At 35.1% G+C, this 22,808-nt stretch overlaps 1 protein-coding gene across 4 annotated transcripts in view; it reads left to right on the forward strand.

The window, feature by feature from the left end:
* Positions 1 to 22,808, forward strand: part of STXBP5L (syntaxin binding protein 5L) — a 514,817-nt gene that overhangs the window by 244,948 nt on the left and 247,061 nt on the right. For all 4 annotated transcript variants that reach the window (XM_019024729.3, XM_019024728.3, XM_031009718.3 and 1 more), the window contains exon 9: positions 2,023 to 2,146. In XM_019024729.3, coding sequence (XP_018880274.1) covers positions 2,023 to 2,146 — 124 coding nt within the window. The remainder of the gene's footprint in view (positions 1 to 2,022; positions 2,147 to 22,808) is intronic.

The following is a 22,808-nucleotide window of genomic DNA, read 5'->3' on the forward strand; positions in this document are numbered from 1 at the left end:
TTTTTGGATTTCCTTCTTCTTTCATGTGTTCAAGAAACTCAGTCTCAGCCACTGAGTTGATAAAACTAGCTAGTATTTTATGTTTAAAATTCTGTTTTCTATTTCTTAAAATTCTTTTTGGATTAGTTGTATTATATTTGTTTTTTTCAGTAAGCCCTCTGAGCCCCCCTCCCTTTTTTTGAGAAAAGAGAGGGGTAGAATCTAATAAATAGAAATTGAATATTTATCCATCAAGTTAGATCAAATGCTAGCTACTCAGTAATGCACTATATGAGACCCTGATCTCTAATAACAAGTTGGTTTTACATGCTTGCTTTTCTAAACAATAAATATACTTCTTTAATAGTACTGACTTACTTTGGCTTTATTTTAGCTATTGTTTTTATATCTGCCCTCTCCAGTAGATAGGAATTCAGTGAAATAAGAAAGTTTAGGGTTGAGAGTGCCTTTTCTGCCTCCATCTTTGATGGCAAAACAGTTTGAGACAACTTTAAGTTAAATGAGGCTCATCAAAGTTAACATGTAGGGGAGGCAAGAAGATGTGACTTTCCCTTGAACCACCTACAGAAGGGAGAAGAAATAAGCAGAGGAGAAGAGAAAAAGTATTTTATCTCTAACTTCCTCTGCTGGACCCTAGCAAAAAAGAAATCTCTGCTTAGTAATGAAGGCCACAGAGTGAGAGAAAACACAAGTCCAGGATTTCATGTTGCTTTTTCCACTTAATCAAATCTTATTTTCTTGATTATATGTGTTATAATTACTTTAGCCATCAGTTATCTGCAACTCTAATAATACTGATTGTTTAGAACTTTTATCAGTTATGTATATGTAACTTAGTTTGGAAATTTTAGTTGTATGTGTCTGTGTGTGAAGTTTCAAAAAATAAATATGATTAGTATTCACTTATATTAATCTTCTCTCTCTTGCTGTTTTATAAGTGTCTTTAAGGAAAAGATGTTGTATGCTTCTTTTCTGCCTTTATGTCTACTAGAATTTTTCTCATAGTACTTAGTACTTTACCCAAGTTCTGTATGTACTTTATTAATTTAGAAAGAATACCAAGGGTGTGGAAATGCATGTGACATTAATTACTAATTCAGTCAACAGATATTTATTGAGTACTTACTTTATGCTGGTCACTATGCTAGCATTGGGAATACAATAGCTTGGGAAAATGAAATACAGTCAGCCCTCCGTATCCATAAATTCCATATCCTTGGATTCAACTAACTATCATAGGAAATATTTTAAAAACAAAAAATAATTTTAAAACAACAAATAAAAAGACAGTATAGTATAACTACTTACATATCATTTACATTCTATTAGTAATCTAGGGATGATTTTAAGTATATGGGAGGATATTCATAGGTTGTATGCAAATAGTATGCTGTTTTATATAAGGGACTTGAGCATCTGTGGATTTTAGAATCTGAGGGAGTGTGGGAGTTCTCTAACTAATCCCCAGTGGATACCGAGGGATGGCTGTAATTACTTTTGAATCTTATCTGACTCAAAACTACAGAGTTAACCTGAAAATATAAAAGAAAATTTAAACCTTTCTTGCTTTAAATTGATTTAAATAGTATATGCAAGAGGGCAATACAGTGCAATGATTGGGAATGTTTTTCGTAGTTAGACCTTGATTTTGAGTTCTGTGACTTGAGCAAGTATCTCAATCTCTCAAGGCCTGTTTCACCATGTGTAAATTGAAAAATCAATACACTTTTTATAGGATTAAATGAAATAATGTGTATAAAATGCTTGCCTTGGGGTTTGGCACATAGAAAGCCTTCAGATGGTAGCTCTTACTTAAATTATTCTTTTAATTGGCTATGTTAGGAGGAAATAGGACTTCATCTTACAAGAAATTGTAGTCTGATATGGGTCATAAAAATTATGTTTTTTAAGTGTTGTTAGTATAATAATTTTATATCAGAATAGTTTTTCTTTGGAATATAGAATGATATAACCTATCTACTTTTTTCCCCCTCTACTTGTTTTTAATTGTTATTTTATTAGGCTATTCATTCAATTGATTGGCATCATGAGGGCAAACAGTTCATGTGCAGCCATTCAGATGGTAGTTTGACTTTATGGAACCTGAAAAGCCCAAGTCGCCCTTTCCAGACCACAATTCCACATGGTAAGATGTATGCTTTCAAAAGGAATAAACACTGGCAATTCAGTGCCTTGACTTGAAGTAAGAGAGATGGTATTAATGTGTTTGGTAGAAAAAAGTAATAGGACATAGCTTCTGGTTCTAAACATCCCTTTTATACCACCTACAGATCCCAACATTGTACCCCAAACTTTCCATACTTCCCTTCTTCCTACCAACCCACATCCCTATTTTGTAAGCTGTAGTTATGTACTGTCCCAACCAAAAATTGGATAATGGATGGTTGATATATCCGGGGCAGAGGAGATAATATAGGAAATTTTGTCACTTTTAAGGGCTGAGGAGCCAGTGAGAGAATGGCACTATTTAGATGTGACTTTCAGAGTTAATTCCTATACTACTTTATAGTCTGTTGTTTTCTAGATTCTCCCACTTGTTTCCATTTCTGCCATTTGATTCCAGTAAGTTATGAAGACTGTGGTTTTAATTTTAGGTTTTACTTTTCTTCTTGCCTTCCACATTGAGAAGAGCATTTTAATCCTAAATGAGGATTTTAATCTTAATTGAGGATTTATATTGGATCTGTATACCTAATGGGGAAGAATAAGCAATTCAAATGTATAAATATATATAATTCAGGTGACTAAATTATTTGATAATATTGGTGATGATCTGAGTTCTATGTTTACCTCATACCATTGATTATTTGTAATAATAGATATGTCAGAAACTAACAGTTGATCAAACATATTCTATGTTACAGTTTCTGAGCGTTCGTTATCATGTCACATTTGGAAAGTAGTGGTATGTTTTCTGTAATGGGTGACCCATAGATCACAAGCATTCTTAGAATTATTTCATGCTGTTTGTCTGCCATTTTTTTTTTGTACCATAGTTACATGCTCCATCAGTAAATGATTAAATTATTGCAACATTCTTCCAGGATGTAAATATTTTAGTCTTTAGCTGGTTTACTTAGAGATTACTTTACATTTAGATGCTTACTTAGAGATGCTTTATTTAGAGATTGCCATTACAGAATCCTTGGGTAGATATTAGCTATACATACCACTCAGGATTAACTATTTATTTCTATGATAGGGGATAAGTTCTCTCCACACACCGCCAGCTAACCCCCAATACTCACGCCTTTTATGTGTAAAAGTATAATATGAGCTAGTCATAAATTTTCTAATTACTTCCTTATGTTCCTCTCAAATATCAGTTTCTGTTAGTTCTTTTGGCTAGACTGGGCATTTCATACTTTTATTTTTTTACCATATCCATATTTATTTCATCAGTTTGGATTGTTTTCTACTATTCTGCTTTTCTGTTGAAATAAAGTTCTGTTTACAGGTTGTTCAACACATCAGCCTTGATGTCTTTTATAACATATAAAACAGGAATAGATTATATTCCTGTTGCCTCACAATAACATAAGCACCAGTGATTTTGATAATAGAGGCATTTATTGTCATATCTATTGACATTCTTTGGGTTTATTTTTTTCCCTTTTGTTTTAGCCATTTTTATTTTCTAAAATAAAACTTTTCTCTAAGTACCACTTTAGATATATCCTATAAGTCTTTAAATGTAATATTATTAATCATATATAATTTTCATTAATATTTAGTTTGAGATATTTTCTATAATTCCTATTATAATTCTCCTTTGACCCATTAGTTATTTAGACGTGCTGTCTAATTTCTAAACATTTTCATTTTTATTATTTGTGTTATTATTATTAATAAAAGATGGGTCTTACTATGTTGCCCAGGCTGGTCCTAAGCTTCTGGAGGCCTCAAGTGATCCTCCCTCTTTGGCCTCACAAAGTGCTAAAATTATAGGTGTGAGCAACCACACCCAACCTCAATTTCTAAGCATGTTTTTTATGATGGATTTTAAAATTGTAGCCAGAGAATATGACATAACTAGTTCTACAAAATCTACTGAGATTTGCTTTATAATCAGTGCAGAGCCAATTACCATAGCATTCTAAGTGTGCTTGGGAAGAATGTACATTTTCTAATTGTTACATAAAGGTCAAACTTGAAATTGTGTTTTTCATTTTGTATGGTTTAAATTGTTGCTAATTTTTTGTTCTGATATTTCAATTCTTAGAGAAGCGAGTTAACATTTCTCTTATAATGGATTTTCTTTTGTAATTCTGTTCATTTCTGTTTTATGTATTTTAAAAAACAAATAGGTCAGGGTAGTTGATGGTGTTTTCCAGATTCCCTGTAATTGAACTGATACTTGTCTAGTGCTATCAATTGCTGAGAGAGTGCTATTAAATTTCCTAATATGATTATAGAAGTGCACGCTTCTCAGTTTAATTCTGCCCAATTTTGCTTTATTTATTTTGGGGATCTATTATTAGGCATCCATTACACATCCTATAAAGAGCATAGTCCACTTTTTGTATACACAGGTTCTTCACCCAAAGATTCAACAAAACCAAAGATCAAAAGTGTTCTGAGAAAAAAAATTACAAATACAAAAATTTAAAATAATACAAATAAAAAGAAACAATACAGTATCACAACTATTTGCATAGTGTCACACTGTATTGCATATAAGTAATCTAGAGATGATTTAAAGTATACAGGAGGATGTATGTAGATTATATGCAAATATTATGCCATTTTATATAACAGACTTAAGGATTTGTGGATTTGGGTATAGGAGGGGGAGTCCTGGAATCAACGGATACTGGGAATAACCATAGTTGAGTCTTGTGCTTTTATCTAGTCAGAGTTCAATCTATTAATATTAAATGTAAGTACTGATGAGATTGAATTTTGGCCTACCACTTTATTATTTGTTTTGTGGGTCCCGTCATATTTTTCCCTCTTTTCTCTTTTTGCCTTCTTGGAGGTTATTTCAATATTTTCTATTAGAATTCCATTTTAAGTTAAATATTAATCTAAGCATTTTATTTTCACCTATTTTTTATTGGTTGCTCCAGGGATTACAATATACTTCCTTAACTATTCAAAGCCTATTCGAGCTAACATTGTAACACTTCACATAAAATATGCAAATCTTGTAACCATGTAGATCTATTTCTCTTCCCCTACTGTCCTTTATGCTATGGTTATCATATAGTACATCCAAATATATTATAATTTTTGCTTTAAATCATCACGTCTTTTTTTAATTAAGAGGAAAAACAGTCTTTTGAATTTTCTTCGCTATTTATCATTTTCATTTGTTCCTGAAGATAAAAGAACATTATTTAATTTTTCTTGTAGGCCTAGTGGAAATGAATTCACGTAGCTTCCTTTATCTGGAAGTTCATTTTTGTTTTGTTTTGCTTTTGCTTTTTTTTTTTTGCTTTCCTTTTTTGGAGGCCATTTTTCCTGGATTTAGATTCCTGAAGTGACAGTTTGTGTGGGCATGTGTGTTTTGGTTTTAAGGTGATGAACACTTTACATGATCTTCTGCCTTCCATAATTTCTGAATGAGGAATCTGTAGTAGCTTGAATTTTGCTTCCTCTTTATATAATGTGTCACTTTTCTCCAATTGCTTTCAAAATTTTGCGGAGTATCTTTTATTTTCAGCAATTTGACTACTTTATGTCTAGGCTTGGTTTCTTCAAGTTCATTCTGTTAAGGGTTCTACCAAGATTCTCATATATATATATCATATATATATATATATATATATGATATATAATTTGCTGGATCATCAGCTGTTTTACTCAAGATTAGCACTGTTGATGGCATTGTTCTTATAGCTGGTTGCTGCTGTTGCTGCAAACATCGATTTTTCCTATTCAGTGATTTCAAACATGTATTTATGGTTTCAAATGTGTATTTTTCAATTGCAGTGCTACCAGTTACACAGCAATCATACACACATACATATACAACACATATCTATATATATGATATTAAACCAAATCCTATCAAATACTTAATAATGAAAATTTTGCTCAGAAGCAGGACAGGGGTGTCCACAATTACCGCTTTTATTTAATATTTTCCTGGAAATACTAGCCAATATTATTAGACTTGAAAATGAAATATGATATTTAAAAATTTAGAAAGAGTATTCAAAATTTTAGTTTCTTATAACGCAATTAGACAACACAAAACAAAAATGAATTAGGAAAACTATTACATGTAACAGTAGAATTCTGTACACAAAACAAACAAAATATAATGGATGAATAGAACCATTTTAGATCACAGCACCCACAAGAATACATGGGAATAAGCCTTAATGTACATGTGAAGTATTGTTTCTAATACGGAACATACAAGAGAAAACTTGAATAAATTAAAAACATATCATATGTATGCATACTAAATTCAATGGTATGAAGACGTTGATTTCCCACATATTACTTTGTAAATTCAGTTTGTTCCCAAGAAAAATAATTACAGGGTTTTCCCTGACAAAAATGCGCAATGGGGAAAGGGTTCCCTATTTAATAAATGGTGCTGGGAAAACTGGCTAGTGATATGCAGAAAACTGAACTGGACCCCTTCCTTATACCTTATACAAAAATCAACTCAAGGTGGATTAAAGACTTAAACGTAAGACCTAAAACCATAAAAACCCTAGAAGAAAACCTAGGCAATACCATTCAGGACATAGGCATGGGCAAAGACTTCATGACTAAAACAACAAAAGCAATGGCAACAAAAGGCAAAATTGACAAATGGGATCTAATTAAACTAAAGAGCTTCTGCAAAGCGAAAGAAACTGCCATCCGAGTGAATAGGCAACTCACAGAATGGGAGAAAATTTTTGCAATCTATCCATCTGACAAAGGGCTAATATCTAGAATCTACAAGGAATTTAAACAAATTTACAAGAAAAAAATCAAACAACCCCATCAAAAAGTAGGCAAAGAATATTAACAGACACTTCTCAAAAGAAGACATTCATGCAACCAACAAATATATGAAAAAAGGCTCATCATCACTGGTCATTAGAGAAATGCAAATCAAAACCACAATGAGATACCATCTCACACCAGTTAGAATGGCGATCATTAAAAGTCAGGAAACAACAGATGCTGGAGAGGATGTGGAGAAATAGGAATGCTTTTACACTGTTGGTGGGAGTGTAAATTAGTTCAACCATTGTGGAAGACATTCTGGCGATTCCTCAAGAATCTAGAAACAGAAACAGCATTTGACCCAGCAATCCCATTACTGGATATATATCCAAAGGATTATAAATCATTCTACTATAAAGACACATGCACATGTATGTTTATTGCAGCACTATTCACAATAGCAAAGACTTGGAACCAACCCAAATGTCCATCAGTGATAGACTGGATAAAGAAAATGTGGCACATATACACCGTGGAATACTATGCAGCTGTAAAAAAGAATGAGTTCATGTCCTTTGTAGGGACATGGATGAAGCTGGAAACCATCATTCTTAGCAAACTAACACAGGAACGGAAAACCAAACACTGCATGTTCTCACTTATAAGTGGGGAGTTGAGCAGTGAGAACACATGGACACAGGGAGGGGAACATCACATAGTAGGGTCTCTTGGTGGATGCGGGGCAAGAGAGGGAGAGCATTAGGACAAATACCTAATGCATGCCGGGCTTAAAACCTAGATGATGGGTTGATGGGTGCAGCAAACCACCATGGCACATGATTACCTATGTAACAAACCTGCACTTTCTGCACATACATCCCAGAACTTAAAATTTAATAAATAATAAAACAGAAAAATAATTACAGGGTTTTTAAAATTAGATGAGCAAATATGTAGCAAAGATAAACACAGTAGGAAAATTATTTAAACAAGAAGTAATGGTTAATTACAGGCAGTTTGGAAGGTTTGATGCCCTGAATGATTCTTACTGAAATAAATAAAACATTGAATATATCACGTTTTTTTTTAATTTTAAATGTCACTGAGATGGTAAGCATGAGAATAAGGAATCTAAAGACTCCAAAAGAGAATGTTAAACTAGAAACTCAGAGATAAGTGACAATAGATTTTGTTCTAAATTTTCTGCTATACTTTTGAGAGCTTAAACTTCGTTCTTTAAAAAACAGGTTTATTGAGATATAGTTCACAACAGCAATTTAAAGTATAAGCTTCAATGATTTTTTAATATATTCATAGTTGTGCAATCATCAACACAATTCTTTTAATCGTTTAATAAATTTAGAACACTTTCATCACTCCCCCAAAAAACCCCATACCCACTAGCAGTTCATTTCCATCCCCACTCCTTCAGCCCTAGGTAATCACTAATCTTTTTCTATCTCTCTATAACTCCATTAAAAAATGAGTGAAGGATCTGAATACACATTTCTCCAAAGAACACATAAAAATGGCCAACACGTATGTAAAAAGGTGCTCAAAATCATTTATCATCAAGGAAATGCCAATCAAAACCACTATGAGAAATCATCTTACACCTATTAGGATGGCTGTTATCAAAAAGAAATCATCTCACACCTATTAGGATGGCTGTTACCAAAAAGTGTTATCGAAACCACTATGAGAAATCATCTCACACCTATTAGGATGGCTGTTATCAAAAAGAGATAACAAATGTTGGCAGGTATATAGAGAAAATGGAATCTTTGTAAACTATTGGTGAGAATGTAGATTGGTACAGTCATTATGGAAAACTAATAGGGTATGGAGGTTCCTAAATAAATTAAAAATAGAACTAAGATAGAAACCCAGCAGTTTCTCTTATAGGTATATACCCAAAGGAAATGAAATCACCACCCTATAAAGTTATCTGCACTCCCATGTTCATGACAATATTCACAATAGCCAAGATATGGAAACAGCCTAAGTGTCTGTTGACTGATGCATGGATAAAGAAACCAAGGTATTTAAATACAATGTAATTTTATGCAGCCTTAAAAAAGAAAGATATCCTGTTATTTGCCACAACATAGCTGAACCTGGAGGACATTATGCTAAGTGAAATAAGCTAGACACAGAAGGAAAAGTATTGCATTGTCTCACATGTGAAATTTTTTTAAAAAGTCAAATATACTGAGAGAATAAAACAGTGGTTACCAGGGGCAGGAGAGCCTGGGGGAGAAAACAGGGAGATGTAGGTCAGAGGATACAAAGTAGCAGATATATAGAAGAACAAGTTGAAATCTAATCCACAGCATACGGACTAAAGTTAATAAAATTGTATTTGAGATTTCTGCTAAGAATTTTAGCTGCTTTTGCCACCAAAAAAATGGTTAAATATGGGAGATGATGGATATGTTAATTTGCCTCACCATACTAACGTGTTTACCATCTATGTACATTCCATAATGTCATGTTGTATACCTTAAATATATACGATAAAATTTATTTTTAAAAATGAAGTGTTTCAGCTGTAGGTAAGGTTAAAAAAAGTGTATGCTTTAAAAGTTTGGAAGTTCCTTTAGTTTATATATGAATGTTTTTTCATCTTTTGCTAATCTCTAAATGCCTCCATTTCACCCACATTATTGAAAGATGTTTTATCTGCATATATATAATTCTGCATTGGGAACTATTTTCCCCCAGCACTATGATGATATTATACAATGTTTGCCAGGCTACCATTTTATTGTTGGAAGTATTCAGTCACACAATTTTCATTCTTTTGTGGTGATTCATCCTTTCTGTGACTTCTATTACAATTTTATCCGTACCTTTGATGTTTTATGATTTCATTGAAGTGTGTTTAGGTTGGACATCTCTTTCCTTATCCTGCTTTTGTTGTAGGAAAAACTGGTTCTTATAACATGACCATGAAATGTTAGGCTCGCAGACACTTTGAAGGGTGAGAAGAGCAGGGTTTATTGGGTGAAAAGGAAAAAAAGGGAAACAAGGACTCTCAGCAAAGCGAGAGTCCTGCTAACAGGCTTCCTGTCTCACAGATTGGACCCCAGGTTACCACTCCCAAACAGAAGAGGTCAGGCTCCTCCCCACTGCAAACGGTGCGAACTGCCCGAGGCTCCACCCCAGTGTGCATTCCTCCCAGTGGGCAGGCCGGTTGGAGATTCTCCGGGCACCCCTTTATACTTGGCTTGTCTCATTTTGGAATACATTGGGTTTTTTTGATCTATAGATTTATATTTTTTATTTGTTATGAAAAGTTACCGCTATTTTCTCTTTAAATATCGCCCCTGTTCCATTCTATTCTCTTCTCAAATGTATTTTAGACATATTAAGATTTTCACTTTTTTTTTTTTTTTTTTTTTTGAGACAGGGTCTGGCTCTGTCACCCAGGCTGGAGTGCAGTGGTGTGATCCCACTGCAGAGGTGTAACCTCTGCCTCTTGGACTCAAGTGATACTCCCTCCTGAGTAGCTGGGACTACAGGTGTGTGCCACCACACCCAGCTAATTTTTGTACTTTTTGTAGACACAGGTTTTCGAATGTTGCCTGGGCTGGTCTCAAATTCTTGGGCTCAAATGATCCTTCAACCTCAGCCTCCCAAAGTGCTGGGATTACAGGCATGACCACAGTTCCTGGCTTTCATATATTTCAATATAATGTTTGTTTCTGTCTCCTTGCTTTTCTGTACTGCATTCTGGGTAATTTTTTTCAGATATAACTTCTTTCACTAATTTTCTCTTCAGCTATGTATATTCTGCTTTTTGTGAAATTAATTTTCTTAATTTCTATAATTAGTTTTTGTTTCTAAAGTTGATTTTGCAGATTATAGTTTTACATATTCATAATTTGCAAATCTAATAATCTTTTGGTCTTTGGGATAATATCCTTTATTTCTTTAATCATTACATACACATGTCTTCTATATTCTGGGTCCTACTATTCTAATGTCTGCATTTATTGGAAGTATAAAGCTGTTTACTGTTTCTGCTTATTTTTATCATAGTGTCTAACTTCCTTTTAGTGTAATGACATTGGGTTGAAAGGTCATTGCTCAATATTAATACATAGAGTATGATTAGATTGAGGATTTTGAAAGTTTTTCAGAGAGAGTCTTCTCTTGCTTCTCTGACTTACTTAGAGATGAAACGACAAAATATCTGCAACTTATTCTCAAATAGCTCAGAAGTGAAATAATAGCATATAAAGAGAAAGAATATGATAAGGCAATTGTGGAAATAAAGAACTAGAGAACTTGGGTAAATGATATAGAAGAGATTTTTAAAGTAAATTGTCCTTAATTCTATATCAAAATAAAACTGTTCAGAAAAAAACGAAGGAGCCTAAAAATATGACAGACTAGAATTAGCAGTCTTTGGAGGATACCATTTCTGAAATAAGGGAGGATATGACTCTTGGAGGCCAAGTGGTAAAGAGAAACAAGGAAGCAAGCATTGAAAATAGAGGGTCCTCCAGAAACAAAAGAAAATTACAAAATCAGAACACATATCAACACCTCCACACACACATAAATGAAGTACAATTAATAAAACTGTACTTTGCCAAAATGAGAAGTTGCTCTAAACCTAAGAAATATAGTAAGCTAACCTAACTGCTTATGTGTTAATTCTGTTCCATAAAGAATACACATTTCAAATTAACAACCATTGGAATCCATCCTCATATAAAGATGGTATAAAAGAAAAAGGTAAATAGAAAATAAAGATATTTTAGCTGCTAAAAATTCTCATCAAAAACAACAACAGGTAGTTTAGATTTCACCTTCTAGATATAGACCTGGAAAGAGTATAGATCCCACTTTAGGGAAGTGGCATCTGCAATTTTTCTGAGGCTTGAGTAGGCTGTTTTCCCCTCAGAGTGTAAACAAAGCCACCAAGAAGTTCAAACTGGGTGGAGCCCTCCTTAACTCAGCAAAACAACTGTAGCCAGACTGCCTCTCCAGATTCCTTCTCTCTGGGCAGGGCATCTCTGAAAAAAATAAGACAGCAGCCCCAGTCAGGGGCTTACAGATAAAACCCTCATCTCCCTGGGAGAGAGCACCTGTGGGAAGGGGCGGCTGTGGGTGCAGCTTCAGCAGACATAAACATCCCTGCCTGCTGACTCTGAAGAAAGCAATGGATCTCCCAGCACAGCGTTCGAGCTCTGCTAAGGGTCAGATTGCCTCCTCAAGTGAGTCCCTGACCCCCATGCCTCCTGACTTGGAGACACCTCCCAGCAGGGGCCAACAGACACCTCATACAGGAGAGCTCTGGCAGGCATCTGGTGGGTGCCCCTCTGGGACAAGCTTCCAGAGGAAGGACCAGGCAGCAATCTTTGCTGTTCTGCAGCCACCACTGGTGATACCCAGGCAAACAGGGTCTGGAGTGGACCTCCAGCAAACTCCAGCAGACCTGGAGAAAAAGGCCCTGACTCTTAGAAGGAAAACTGACAAACAGAAAGGAAGAGCATCAACATCAACAAAAAAGACACTCACTGAGAAACCCCATCTGAAGGTCACCAACATCAAAGACCAAAGGCAGATAAATCCATGAAGATGGGGAGAAACCAGGACAAAAAGACTGAAAATTCCAAAAACCAGAATGGCTCTTCTTCTCCTTCTCCACATGATCACAACACCTCGCTAGCAAGGGAACAAAACTTGATGGAGAATGAGTTTGACAAATTGACAGAAGTAGGCTTCACGAGGTGAGTAATAACAAGCTCCTCTGAGCTAAAGGAGGATGTTCTAACCCAATGCAAGGAAGATAAGAACCTTGAGAAAAGGTTAGAAGAATAGCTTACTAGAATAACCAGTTTAGAGAAGAATATAAATGACCTGATGGAGCTGAAAAACACAACACGAGAACTTTGTGAAGCATACACAAGTATCAATAGCTGAACTGATCAAGCGTAAGACAGGATAACAGATTGAAGATCAGCTTAATGAAATAAAGCGTGAAGACAAGATTAGAGAAAAAAGGATGAAAAGGAATGAACAAAGCCTCCAAGAAATATGGGACTATGTGAAAAGACCAAACCTATGTTTGATTGGTGTACCTAAAAGTGAAGGAGAGAATGGAACCAAGCTGGAAAACACTCTTCAGGATATTATCCAGGAGAACTTCCCCAATCTAGCAAGGAAGGCCAACATTCAAATTCAGGAAATACAGCGAACACCACAAAGATACTCCTTGAGAAGAGCATCCCCACGACACAATTGTCAGATTTACCAAGGTTAAAATGAAGGAAAAGACGTTAAGGGCAGCCAGGGAGAAAGGTCAGGTTACCCACAAAGGGAAGCCCATTAGACTGACAGCAGATTTCGCTGCAGAAATCCTACAAGCCAGAAGAGAGTGGGGACCAATATGCAATATTCTTAAAGAAAAGAATTTTCAACCCAGAATTTCATATCCAGCCAAACTAAGCTTCATAAGCAAAGGAGAAATAAAATCACTTACAGACAAGCAAATGCTGAAAGATGCTGTCCCCACCAGCCCTGCCTTACAAGTGCTCCTGAAGGAAGCACTAAACATGGAAAGGAACAATCGGTACCAGCCACTGCAAAAACATACCAAATTGTAAGGATCATCCACACTCTGAAGAAACTGCATCAACTAACAGGCAAAATAAACAGCCAGCGTCATAAAGACAGGATCAAATTCACACATAACAATATTAACCTTACATATAAACGGGCTAAATGCCCCAATTAAAAGACACAGACTGGCAAATTGGATAAAGAATAAAGGCCTATCAGTGTGCTGTATTCAGGAAACCCATCTCAGGTGCTAAGATATACATAGGTTCAAAATAAAGGGATGGAGGAATATTTACCAAGCAAATGGAAAGTGGAAAAAAAAAAGCAAGAGTTGCAATCCTAGTCTTTGATAAAACAGACTTTAAACCAACAAAGATCAAAAGAGACAAAGAAGGGCATTACATAATGGTAAAGGAATCAATGCAACAAGAAGAGCTAACAATCCCAAATATATATGCAACCAATACAGGAGCACCCAGATTCATAAAGCAAGTTCTTAGAGACCTACAGTAAGACTTAGGCCCCACACAATAATAGTGGGAGACTTCAACACTCTACTGTCTATGTTAGACAGATCCATGAGACAGAAAATTAACAAGGATATTCAGGACTTGAACTCAGCTCTGGACCACACAGACTTAACAGACATCTACAGAACTCTCCACCCCAAATCAACAGAATATACATTCTTCTCAGCACCACACTGCACTTATTCTAAAATTGGCCACATAATTGGAAGTAAAACACTCCTCAGCAAATGCAAAAGAACAGATATCATAACAAACAGTCTCTCAGACCACAGTGCAATCAAATTAGAACTCAGGATTAAGAAACTCAATCAAAACCGCACAACTACTTGGAAACTTAACAACGTGCTCCTGACTACTGGTCAGTAAATAATGAAATTAAGGCAGAAATAAATAAGTTATCTGAAACCAATGAGAACAAAGACACAACATAGCAGAATCTCTGGGACACAGCTAAAGTAGTGTTCAGAGGGAAAGTTATAGCACTAAATGCCCACAGGAGAAAGTGGGAAAGATCTAAAATTGACACCCTAACATCACAGTAAAAAGAACTAGAGAAGCAAGAGGAAACATATTCAAAAGCTAGCAGAAGACAAGAAATAACTAAGATCAGAGCAGAACTGAAGGAGACAGAAACATGAAAAACCCATCAAAAAAATCAATGAATCTAGGAGCTGGTTTTTTGAAAACATCAACAAAATAGACTGCTAGTCAGACTAATAAAGAAGAATAGAGACAAGAATCAAATAGACACAATAAAAAATGATAAATTGTATATCACCACTGATCCCACGAAAATACAAACTACCATCAGAGAATACTATAAACACTTCTATGCAAATAAAATAGAAAACCTAGAAGAAATGGATAAATTCCTAACCACATATACCCTCCCAAGACTAAACCAGGAAGAAGTCCAATCCCTGAACAGACCAATTACAAGTTCTAAAATTGGGGCAGTAATTATTAGCCTACCCACCAAAAACAACCCAGCACCAGACGGATTCACAGCCGAATTCTCCCAGGATACAAAGAGGAGATGGTACCATTCCTTCTGAAACTATTTCAAACAATAGAAAAAGACGGAATCCTCCCTAACTCATTTTATGAGGCCAGCGTCATCCTGATACCAAAACCTGGCAGAGACACAACAAAAAAAGAAAATTTCAGGCCAATATCCCTGATGAACATCAATGCAAAAATGCTCAATAAAATACTGGTAAACCAAATCCAGCAGCACATCACAAAGCTTATCCACCATGATCAAGTTGGCTTCATCCCTGGGAAGCAAGGCTGGTTCAACATATGCAAATCAATAAACGTAAACCATCACATAAACAGAATCAATGAGAACAACCACATGATTATCTCAATAGATGCAGAAAAGGCCTTCGATGCAGAAGAGGACTTTGATAAAATTCAACACCCCTTCATGCTAAAAACTCAATAAACTAGGAATTGATGGAACGTAACTTACAATAATAAGAGCTATTTATGACAAACCCACAGCCAATATCATACTCAATGGGCAAAAGCTGTAAGCATTCCCTTTGAAAACTGGCACAAGACAAGGGTGGCATCTCTCACCACTGCTATTCAACATAGTATTGGAAGTTCTGGCCAGGGCAATCAGGCAAGAGAAAGAAATAAAGGGTATTCAAATAGGAAGAGAGGAAGTCATATTGTCTCTGTTAGCAGATGACATGATTTTATATTTAGAAAACCCCATCGTCTCAGCCCAAAATCTCCTTAAGCTGATAAGCAACTTAAGCAAAGTCTCAGAATACAAAATCAATGTGCTAAAGTCACAAGCATTCCTATACACCAATAATAGAGAGCCAAGTCATGAGTGAATTCTCATTCACAACTGTTACAAAGAGAATAAAATACCTAGGAATACAACTTACAAGGGATGTGTAAGACCTCTTCAAGCAGAACTACAAACCACTGCTCAAGGAAATAGGAGAGAACACAAACAAATGGAAAAGCATTCCATGCTCACGCATAAGAAGAATCAATATCATGAAAATGGCCATACTGCCCAAAGTAATTTATAGATTCAATGCTATCCCCATCAAGCTACCATTGACTTTCTTCACAGAATTAGAAAAAACTACTTTAAGTTTCATATGGAAGCAAAAAAGAGCCTGTATAGCCAAGACAATCCTCAGTGAAAAGAACAAAGCTGGAGGCATCACACCACTTGACTTCAAACTATACTACAAGGCTACAGTAACCAAAACAGCATGGTAGTGGTACCAAAACTGATATATAGACCAATGGAACAGAACCAAGGCCTCAGAAATAGCACGACACATCTACAACCACCTGCTCTTTGACAAACGTGACAAAAACAAGCAATGGGGAAAGGATTCACTATTTAATAAATTGTGTTGGGAAAACTGGCTAGCCATATCCAGCTAACTGAAACTGGACCCCTTCCTTAGACCTTGTACAAAAATTAACTCAAGATGGATTAAAGACTTAAATGTAAGACCTAAAACCATAAAAACCCTAGAAGAAAATCTAGGCAGTACCATTCAGGATATAGGCATGGGCAAAACTTCACGACTAAGACACCAAAAGCAATGGCAACAAAAGGCAAAATTGACAAATGGGATCTAATTAAATAAAAGGGCTTCTGCACATCAAAAGAAACTACCATCAGAGTGGACAGGCAACCTACAGAATGGGAGAAAATTTTTGCAATCTATCCATCTGACAAAGGGCTAATATCTAGAATCTACAAGGAACTTAACAAGTTTACAAGTAAAAAACAACCCCATCAAAAAGTGGGCAAAGGGTATGTACAGGTACTTCTCAAAAGAAGACATTTATGCAGCCAACAAACATATGAAAAACAGCTCATCATCACTGGTCATTAGAGAAATGCAAATCAAAACCACAGTGAGATACCATCTCAGGCCAGTTAGAATGGCAATAATTAAAAAGTCAGGAAACAACAGATGCTGGAGAGGATGTGGAGAAATAGGAATGCTTTTACACTGTTGGTGGGAGTGTAAATTAGTTCAACCGTTGTGGAAACCCTGTGGTGATTCCTCAAGGATCTAGAACTACAAATACCATTTAACTCAGCTATCCCATTACTGGGTATATACCCAAAGGATTTTAAATCATTCTACTATAAAGACACATGCACATGTATGTTTATTATAGCACTGTTCACAATAGCAAATACTTGGAACCAACCCAAATGTCCATCAGTGATAGACTGGATAAAGAAACTGTGGCACATACACACCATGGAATACTATGCAGCCATAAAAAAGGATGAGTTCATGTTCTTTATAAGGACATGGATGAAGCTGGAAACCATCATTCTCAGTAAACTAACACAAGAACAGAAAACCAAACACCGCATGTTCTCACTCATAATTGGGAGTCGAACTGTGAGAACACATGGAAACACAGGGAGGGGAACATCACACACTGGGGCCTGTTAGGGGATGGGGGGCTAGCGGAGGGATAGCATTAGGAGAAATACCTAAGGTAGATCACAGGTTAATGGGTGCAGCAAACCACCATGGCACGTGTATACTTATGTAACAAACCTGCACGCTTTGTGCATTTACCCCAGAACTTAAAATATAATAATAATAATAATGATAATAGAATAGTGCTCTCACTTCAGCAACAACAAAAAATGCTGGACAAACTTTAAATTAACAACTTTTATTAAACTTATCAGAGAACTCAGGTTGTAGGGCAAACAACTATAGTTTACTTTTGAACAACATGAGTGTGAAGGGCACCAACTCCCCACCAATGCAGTAAAAAATCTATGTATAAGTTTTGACTCTCCAAAAATTTAACAACTAATAGCCTACTGTTGACCACAAGCTTTACAAATAACATAATCGATTAACAACTATTTTGTGTATTATATGTATTATATACTGTACCCTTAGAGAAAAGAAAATGTTATTAAGAAAATCATAAGGAAGAGAAAATACATTTAGAATACTGTACTGTATTTATCAATATCATAAGTTTGTGTTATCTCTTTACAAGATGAATCGTGTCTGAAATGGTGGACAACTGCAGCTGCAGACCTTGATTTATAATATACACCATGCAATTCAGCTTTTTCTCATAATGTCATGACTTTTTTCTGCTTGTTAGGAACATTTCCAGCATCACTAGTGGCACTTTGTATGGGTTCCATGACGCAATTTAAGGTTTTTGATATTGCACTAAACATGATGAAAAATATGTAAGAACCGGAGGGATCACCTTTTACTGTGATATGCAATATGCTGGAGAGATGAACTGCTCATACTGAGATGACTAGGGTCACATGGCATTTTAAGCAGATATTTGCAACACTTGAGCTTGCTGCAATAGCAATAGGAGGTGGCTTTGAAATTATTTCAGAGTTGTAGGTGGATTATAGTTAATATTATACCGTTATGGTTTAATACTGCATCTTCACAGTTTTTTGCATTTCTCTTGACTGCAAATGGCACCTGTACATTCTGTAAATATTTGTGTATATAAGTTTTAATACATTTTAACTTCTATGATAGATTTGTATATATTTTATGGTAGTAAATGATAATATAGACTAGTATCTATATATTTTCTACATATTCATGGCATAGCTTTTCCTTAGTTTTTTCTGATATTTTAGGCTAAAGCTGTTTGTCTGCATGTTTTTTCAGATTGTCTTAAATCTCCAAAAACTTCCAATATACTTATAGAAAAAAGTTTGTGCATAAGTTGACCCATGCAGTCTAAACCCATGTTACTGAAAGGTCAACTGTAATTTGAAATCTGGGGAGAGAAAGGTGCCAATTTGGGAGAAACAAGACCTGAATCTTCGCTTGCTTAGGGCAGACACCCTTGGAGGCCACTAAAGCCAGTAGAAAGATTTTGCAAAAATTTTTAAATGAATTTCTGAAAGTTGAATATGGACTAATATGAAGGTATAAAGCCCCCTGGGGCTACAGACATAAGGTCTTTGTACCCTCTTTCAGCATTTTCCTCCATGACCTTACCAACCAACCATAGGGAAAATCAGAGTCAATCCAGAGAAAGCTTCCTTCAGGGTTCTTGCTGGAGAAAGGAAACAGCAGCCAAAGCCAAATGTCCTCTATTTATTTTATTGACAAAAGCCTGTAGAGGAAGAAGAGTAACAAAACTGTCAATTTAGGGCACTGGATGAAATTCACTGAGCTGGGGAAAGGGAACAGGAAAAAAAACCCAGACAACCCTACCTTTAGAGGAATGGAAGGAATATATGCCAGGCCTGCACAACTACCGGAAGAGGGAGAGAGAAACACTTTTGAAGCTTATCCTGCAAAGAAACGGTGTTCACAGTACAAATAAGAGAACACTGTATCTACTGTCCACACACCAGTTTGCCAAAATTTAAACTATATGACATGTAACAAGGAAAAATAACAGTAGATACAACTGGACAAACTGTAGGAGACAGATTCTCTCTGGGGAACAAAGATTGAGAAAAACCCTCTGGCAAATAGCCCATGCCCTAAATACCAGACATCTCTAGAGAAATTTGAAGGTTTGGTGCACTGAAGGTAACCATAGCAACAATAAACTCCAAACCCACTGTAACTACTGGCTAGATTAATGCTAACACCCACACTAAAGGCCTAGAAAAAAATATGTTCATCTCCAAGCATAAAAATATTTATCTCCATATCTCTTGTCCTGTACATGTTCAACATTCCACATAAATTTATGAGGCATATGACAAGGCAAACACACACAGTCTCAAGAGGCAAAGCAAGCATGCTGATACATTTTAAATTTTAAGTTTTAAAATGTATATTTTAAACCCTGGGACAATCACTAAAAGTTTTTCAAGTATAAATGTTAAGTAAATAGTGGAGATGAAATAGAACCATTAAAATGCTCAATTAAACCCATAGAAGGCAGAAAAGGAGGGAAAAAAGAAATAAAGAACAAATAGAAAATAACAAATATGGTAGATTTTAAATCCAAGTATATCAATATTCATTTTAATGCTTAAACATGCCAATTAAAATACAGTGATTCTAACATTCAATTTTGAAAAAAGCAAGACTCAACTACATGTTGTCTACAGGAAACAAACTTTAAATACAAAACTATAGATAAGTTGACAGTAAAAAAAAAAAAAGGATATAGCTTACAAATGCCAACCAAAAGAAAGCTAGTGTAGCTGTACTAATTTCAACAATGTAGATATAAAGGAATATTATTAGAGACAAAGAGTGGCATAACCCAATAATAAAATAATAATAAAGGCATTTCTCAAGAAGACATAATAATGCTAACTGTGTATGTACCTAAGACAGCTCTTCAAAATACATGAGACAAAAATTTATAGATCTGAAAGGAGAAATAGACAAATCCACAGATATATTTGGAAACTCCAAAACTAATCTCTCAGTAATTGATAGAACAAGTGGGCATGATATTGGTAGCCTGAACCCTATCAACTGATTGACCTAACTGACATATATAGGACAGTCAACACAAGAGTAGCAGAACGCACACCATTTTTTTAAAAGTGGAAATGGGACACTAATCCAAATGGCCCATGTCATGGGCCATAAGATGAACTTTAACAAATTTAAAGTAATAGAAATCATACAAAATATGATCACAGACCATAACAGTCTGAGGTAGAATAACAGAAAAATATCTATCAAATCCCCATTTGTTTGGAGATTATACAGCTCACTTCTATAGAACCCATGAGACAATGACAAAATCCTAAGAGAAATTAAAAATTTTTTGACCAGGCGTGGTGGCTTCCACCTGTAATCCCAGCACTTTGGGAGGCCGAGGCGGGTGAATCACTTGAGGTCAGAAGTTCAAGACCAGCCTGGCCAACATGGTGAAACCCTGTTTGTACTAAAATACCAAAATTAGCTGGGCATGGTGGCACGCACCTGTAATTCCAGCTACTTGGGAGGCAGAGGTGAGAGAATTGCCTGAACACAGGAGGCAGAGGTTGCAGTGAGCCGAGATTGTGCCATTGCATTCCAGCCTAGGCAACAGAGCAAGACTCTGTCTCAAAAAAAAAATTGTTCTGAAATGAATAAAAATGAGACTATAGCATACCAAAATTTGAGGCATAGTAATAACACAGAATTTGGGTGGAAATTTAGAGCATTATATGCTTATATTAGAAAAGATCTAAAATCAGTAAGCAAGGCTTACTTAAAACAAGAAGATGAAATCAAACCCAAAGCAAGAATAAAGAAAGAAATAAAGATTGTAGCAACTGTCAATAAAATTAAAGACAAAAAGAAAACAGATAATCAATGAAACCAAAAGGGAGTTCTTTGAAAACGTTAAAATCAATAAACATCTAGCCAAACTGGCCAAAAAAAAAAAAAAGATGAAGTATTGAAAAACTGTCATTTAACACTCCCAAAATAACTAATATTCTTAAGCATTTTCAGATATGAAAAGTAATCTCAAATCAAAAATTTAAAAATTATGACAGAAATGGGCAACAAAACCTTAGGAAATATGAAATAAAAATCAACTGACTTCAAGAAAGTAAGTCAATAAAAAGACAAAATCATCTCAAAAATAAAGATAAAATTACAAAGAACAAATGTTCTCAGCTGACAACCCAATAAGGGTGACTGAGAAAAGGCGTGAGAACAACCAATAAAACAAACATGAAATGAAGGAGTTTTTTTTAAAAAAAGCACAGCAGAAAGTAATAAATATAGAAGATCAGCAAAGAAAATATAACAAAAGTTTAATTGAAGTATCTAGAAAGAAGAACAAAGCACTAAAAAGAAGTAATATTTAAAATTGTAATGAGATAGCTTTTTGTAAATAAAAACTGAATCTGTATATTTGAAGGACCTACTTTGTGTCTGGGAAAATTGGTAACTCATTTTTTAGGAAATTTCTACTTTTAAGACAAAGGGAAAAAAATCTGCTAGGCCAATATGCAAAAGACTAGATCATTTATAAAGGAAAAAATATGGGTGGCATCAGAATTCTCACCCACAATGAAGCATCACAACATATATTAAATATAACAACGAACAAAACAAAGACACTATAAAATAATATGGCATGGCTGAGCCCACATGTCATCAACTATAACCATAAGTTTAGATAGGCTTAATTCACCTACTAAAATAAAAATATATTTACTTTTTCTCATCAAAGAACACAATCAACAATATGAAAAGACAACTCACTGAGTGGGGAAAAATATTTCTAAATTATATATCTCATAAAGGGTGAATATCCAGAAAATGTAAAGAATTCCTACAACTCAACAACAACAACTACAAATAACTGAATTTTTAAAGTAGGCAGCCAATTTGAATGGACATTTCTTCAAAGAAGATATGCCAGTTAGCCAATTAGCACATGAAACGATGCTCAACATCACCAATCATTAGGAAAATGTGAATTAAAACCGTAATGAAAATACCACCTCACATGCATTAGGATGATTACTGTCAAAAACAAAACAAAACAAAAACTAGAAAATAACAAATGTTAGCAAGAATGTGGAGCAACTGGAACATTTGTGCACTGTTGGTGCAAATTTAAATGATACAGCTTCTGTGGAAAACAGTATGGTGGTTTCTCAAAAAAATTAAAAGTAGACTTACTATTTGATCTACCAGTTTCACTTCTGGGCATATGCCCAAAAGAAAGGAAAGCAGTGACTTGAGATATGTGTATACTCATATTCATTGCCACGTTATTCATAAGAGCCAAAAGAAGGGAGCAACTGAATTGTCCTTCAACAGATGACTGGATAAACAAAATGTGGTA

The sequence above is a fragment of the Gorilla gorilla genome, chromosome 2, assembly GCF_029281585.2.
Source record: "Gorilla gorilla gorilla isolate KB3781 chromosome 2, NHGRI_mGorGor1-v2.1_pri, whole genome shotgun sequence".
NCBI classification, from domain to species: Eukaryota; Metazoa; Chordata; class Mammalia; order Primates; family Hominidae; genus Gorilla; species Gorilla gorilla.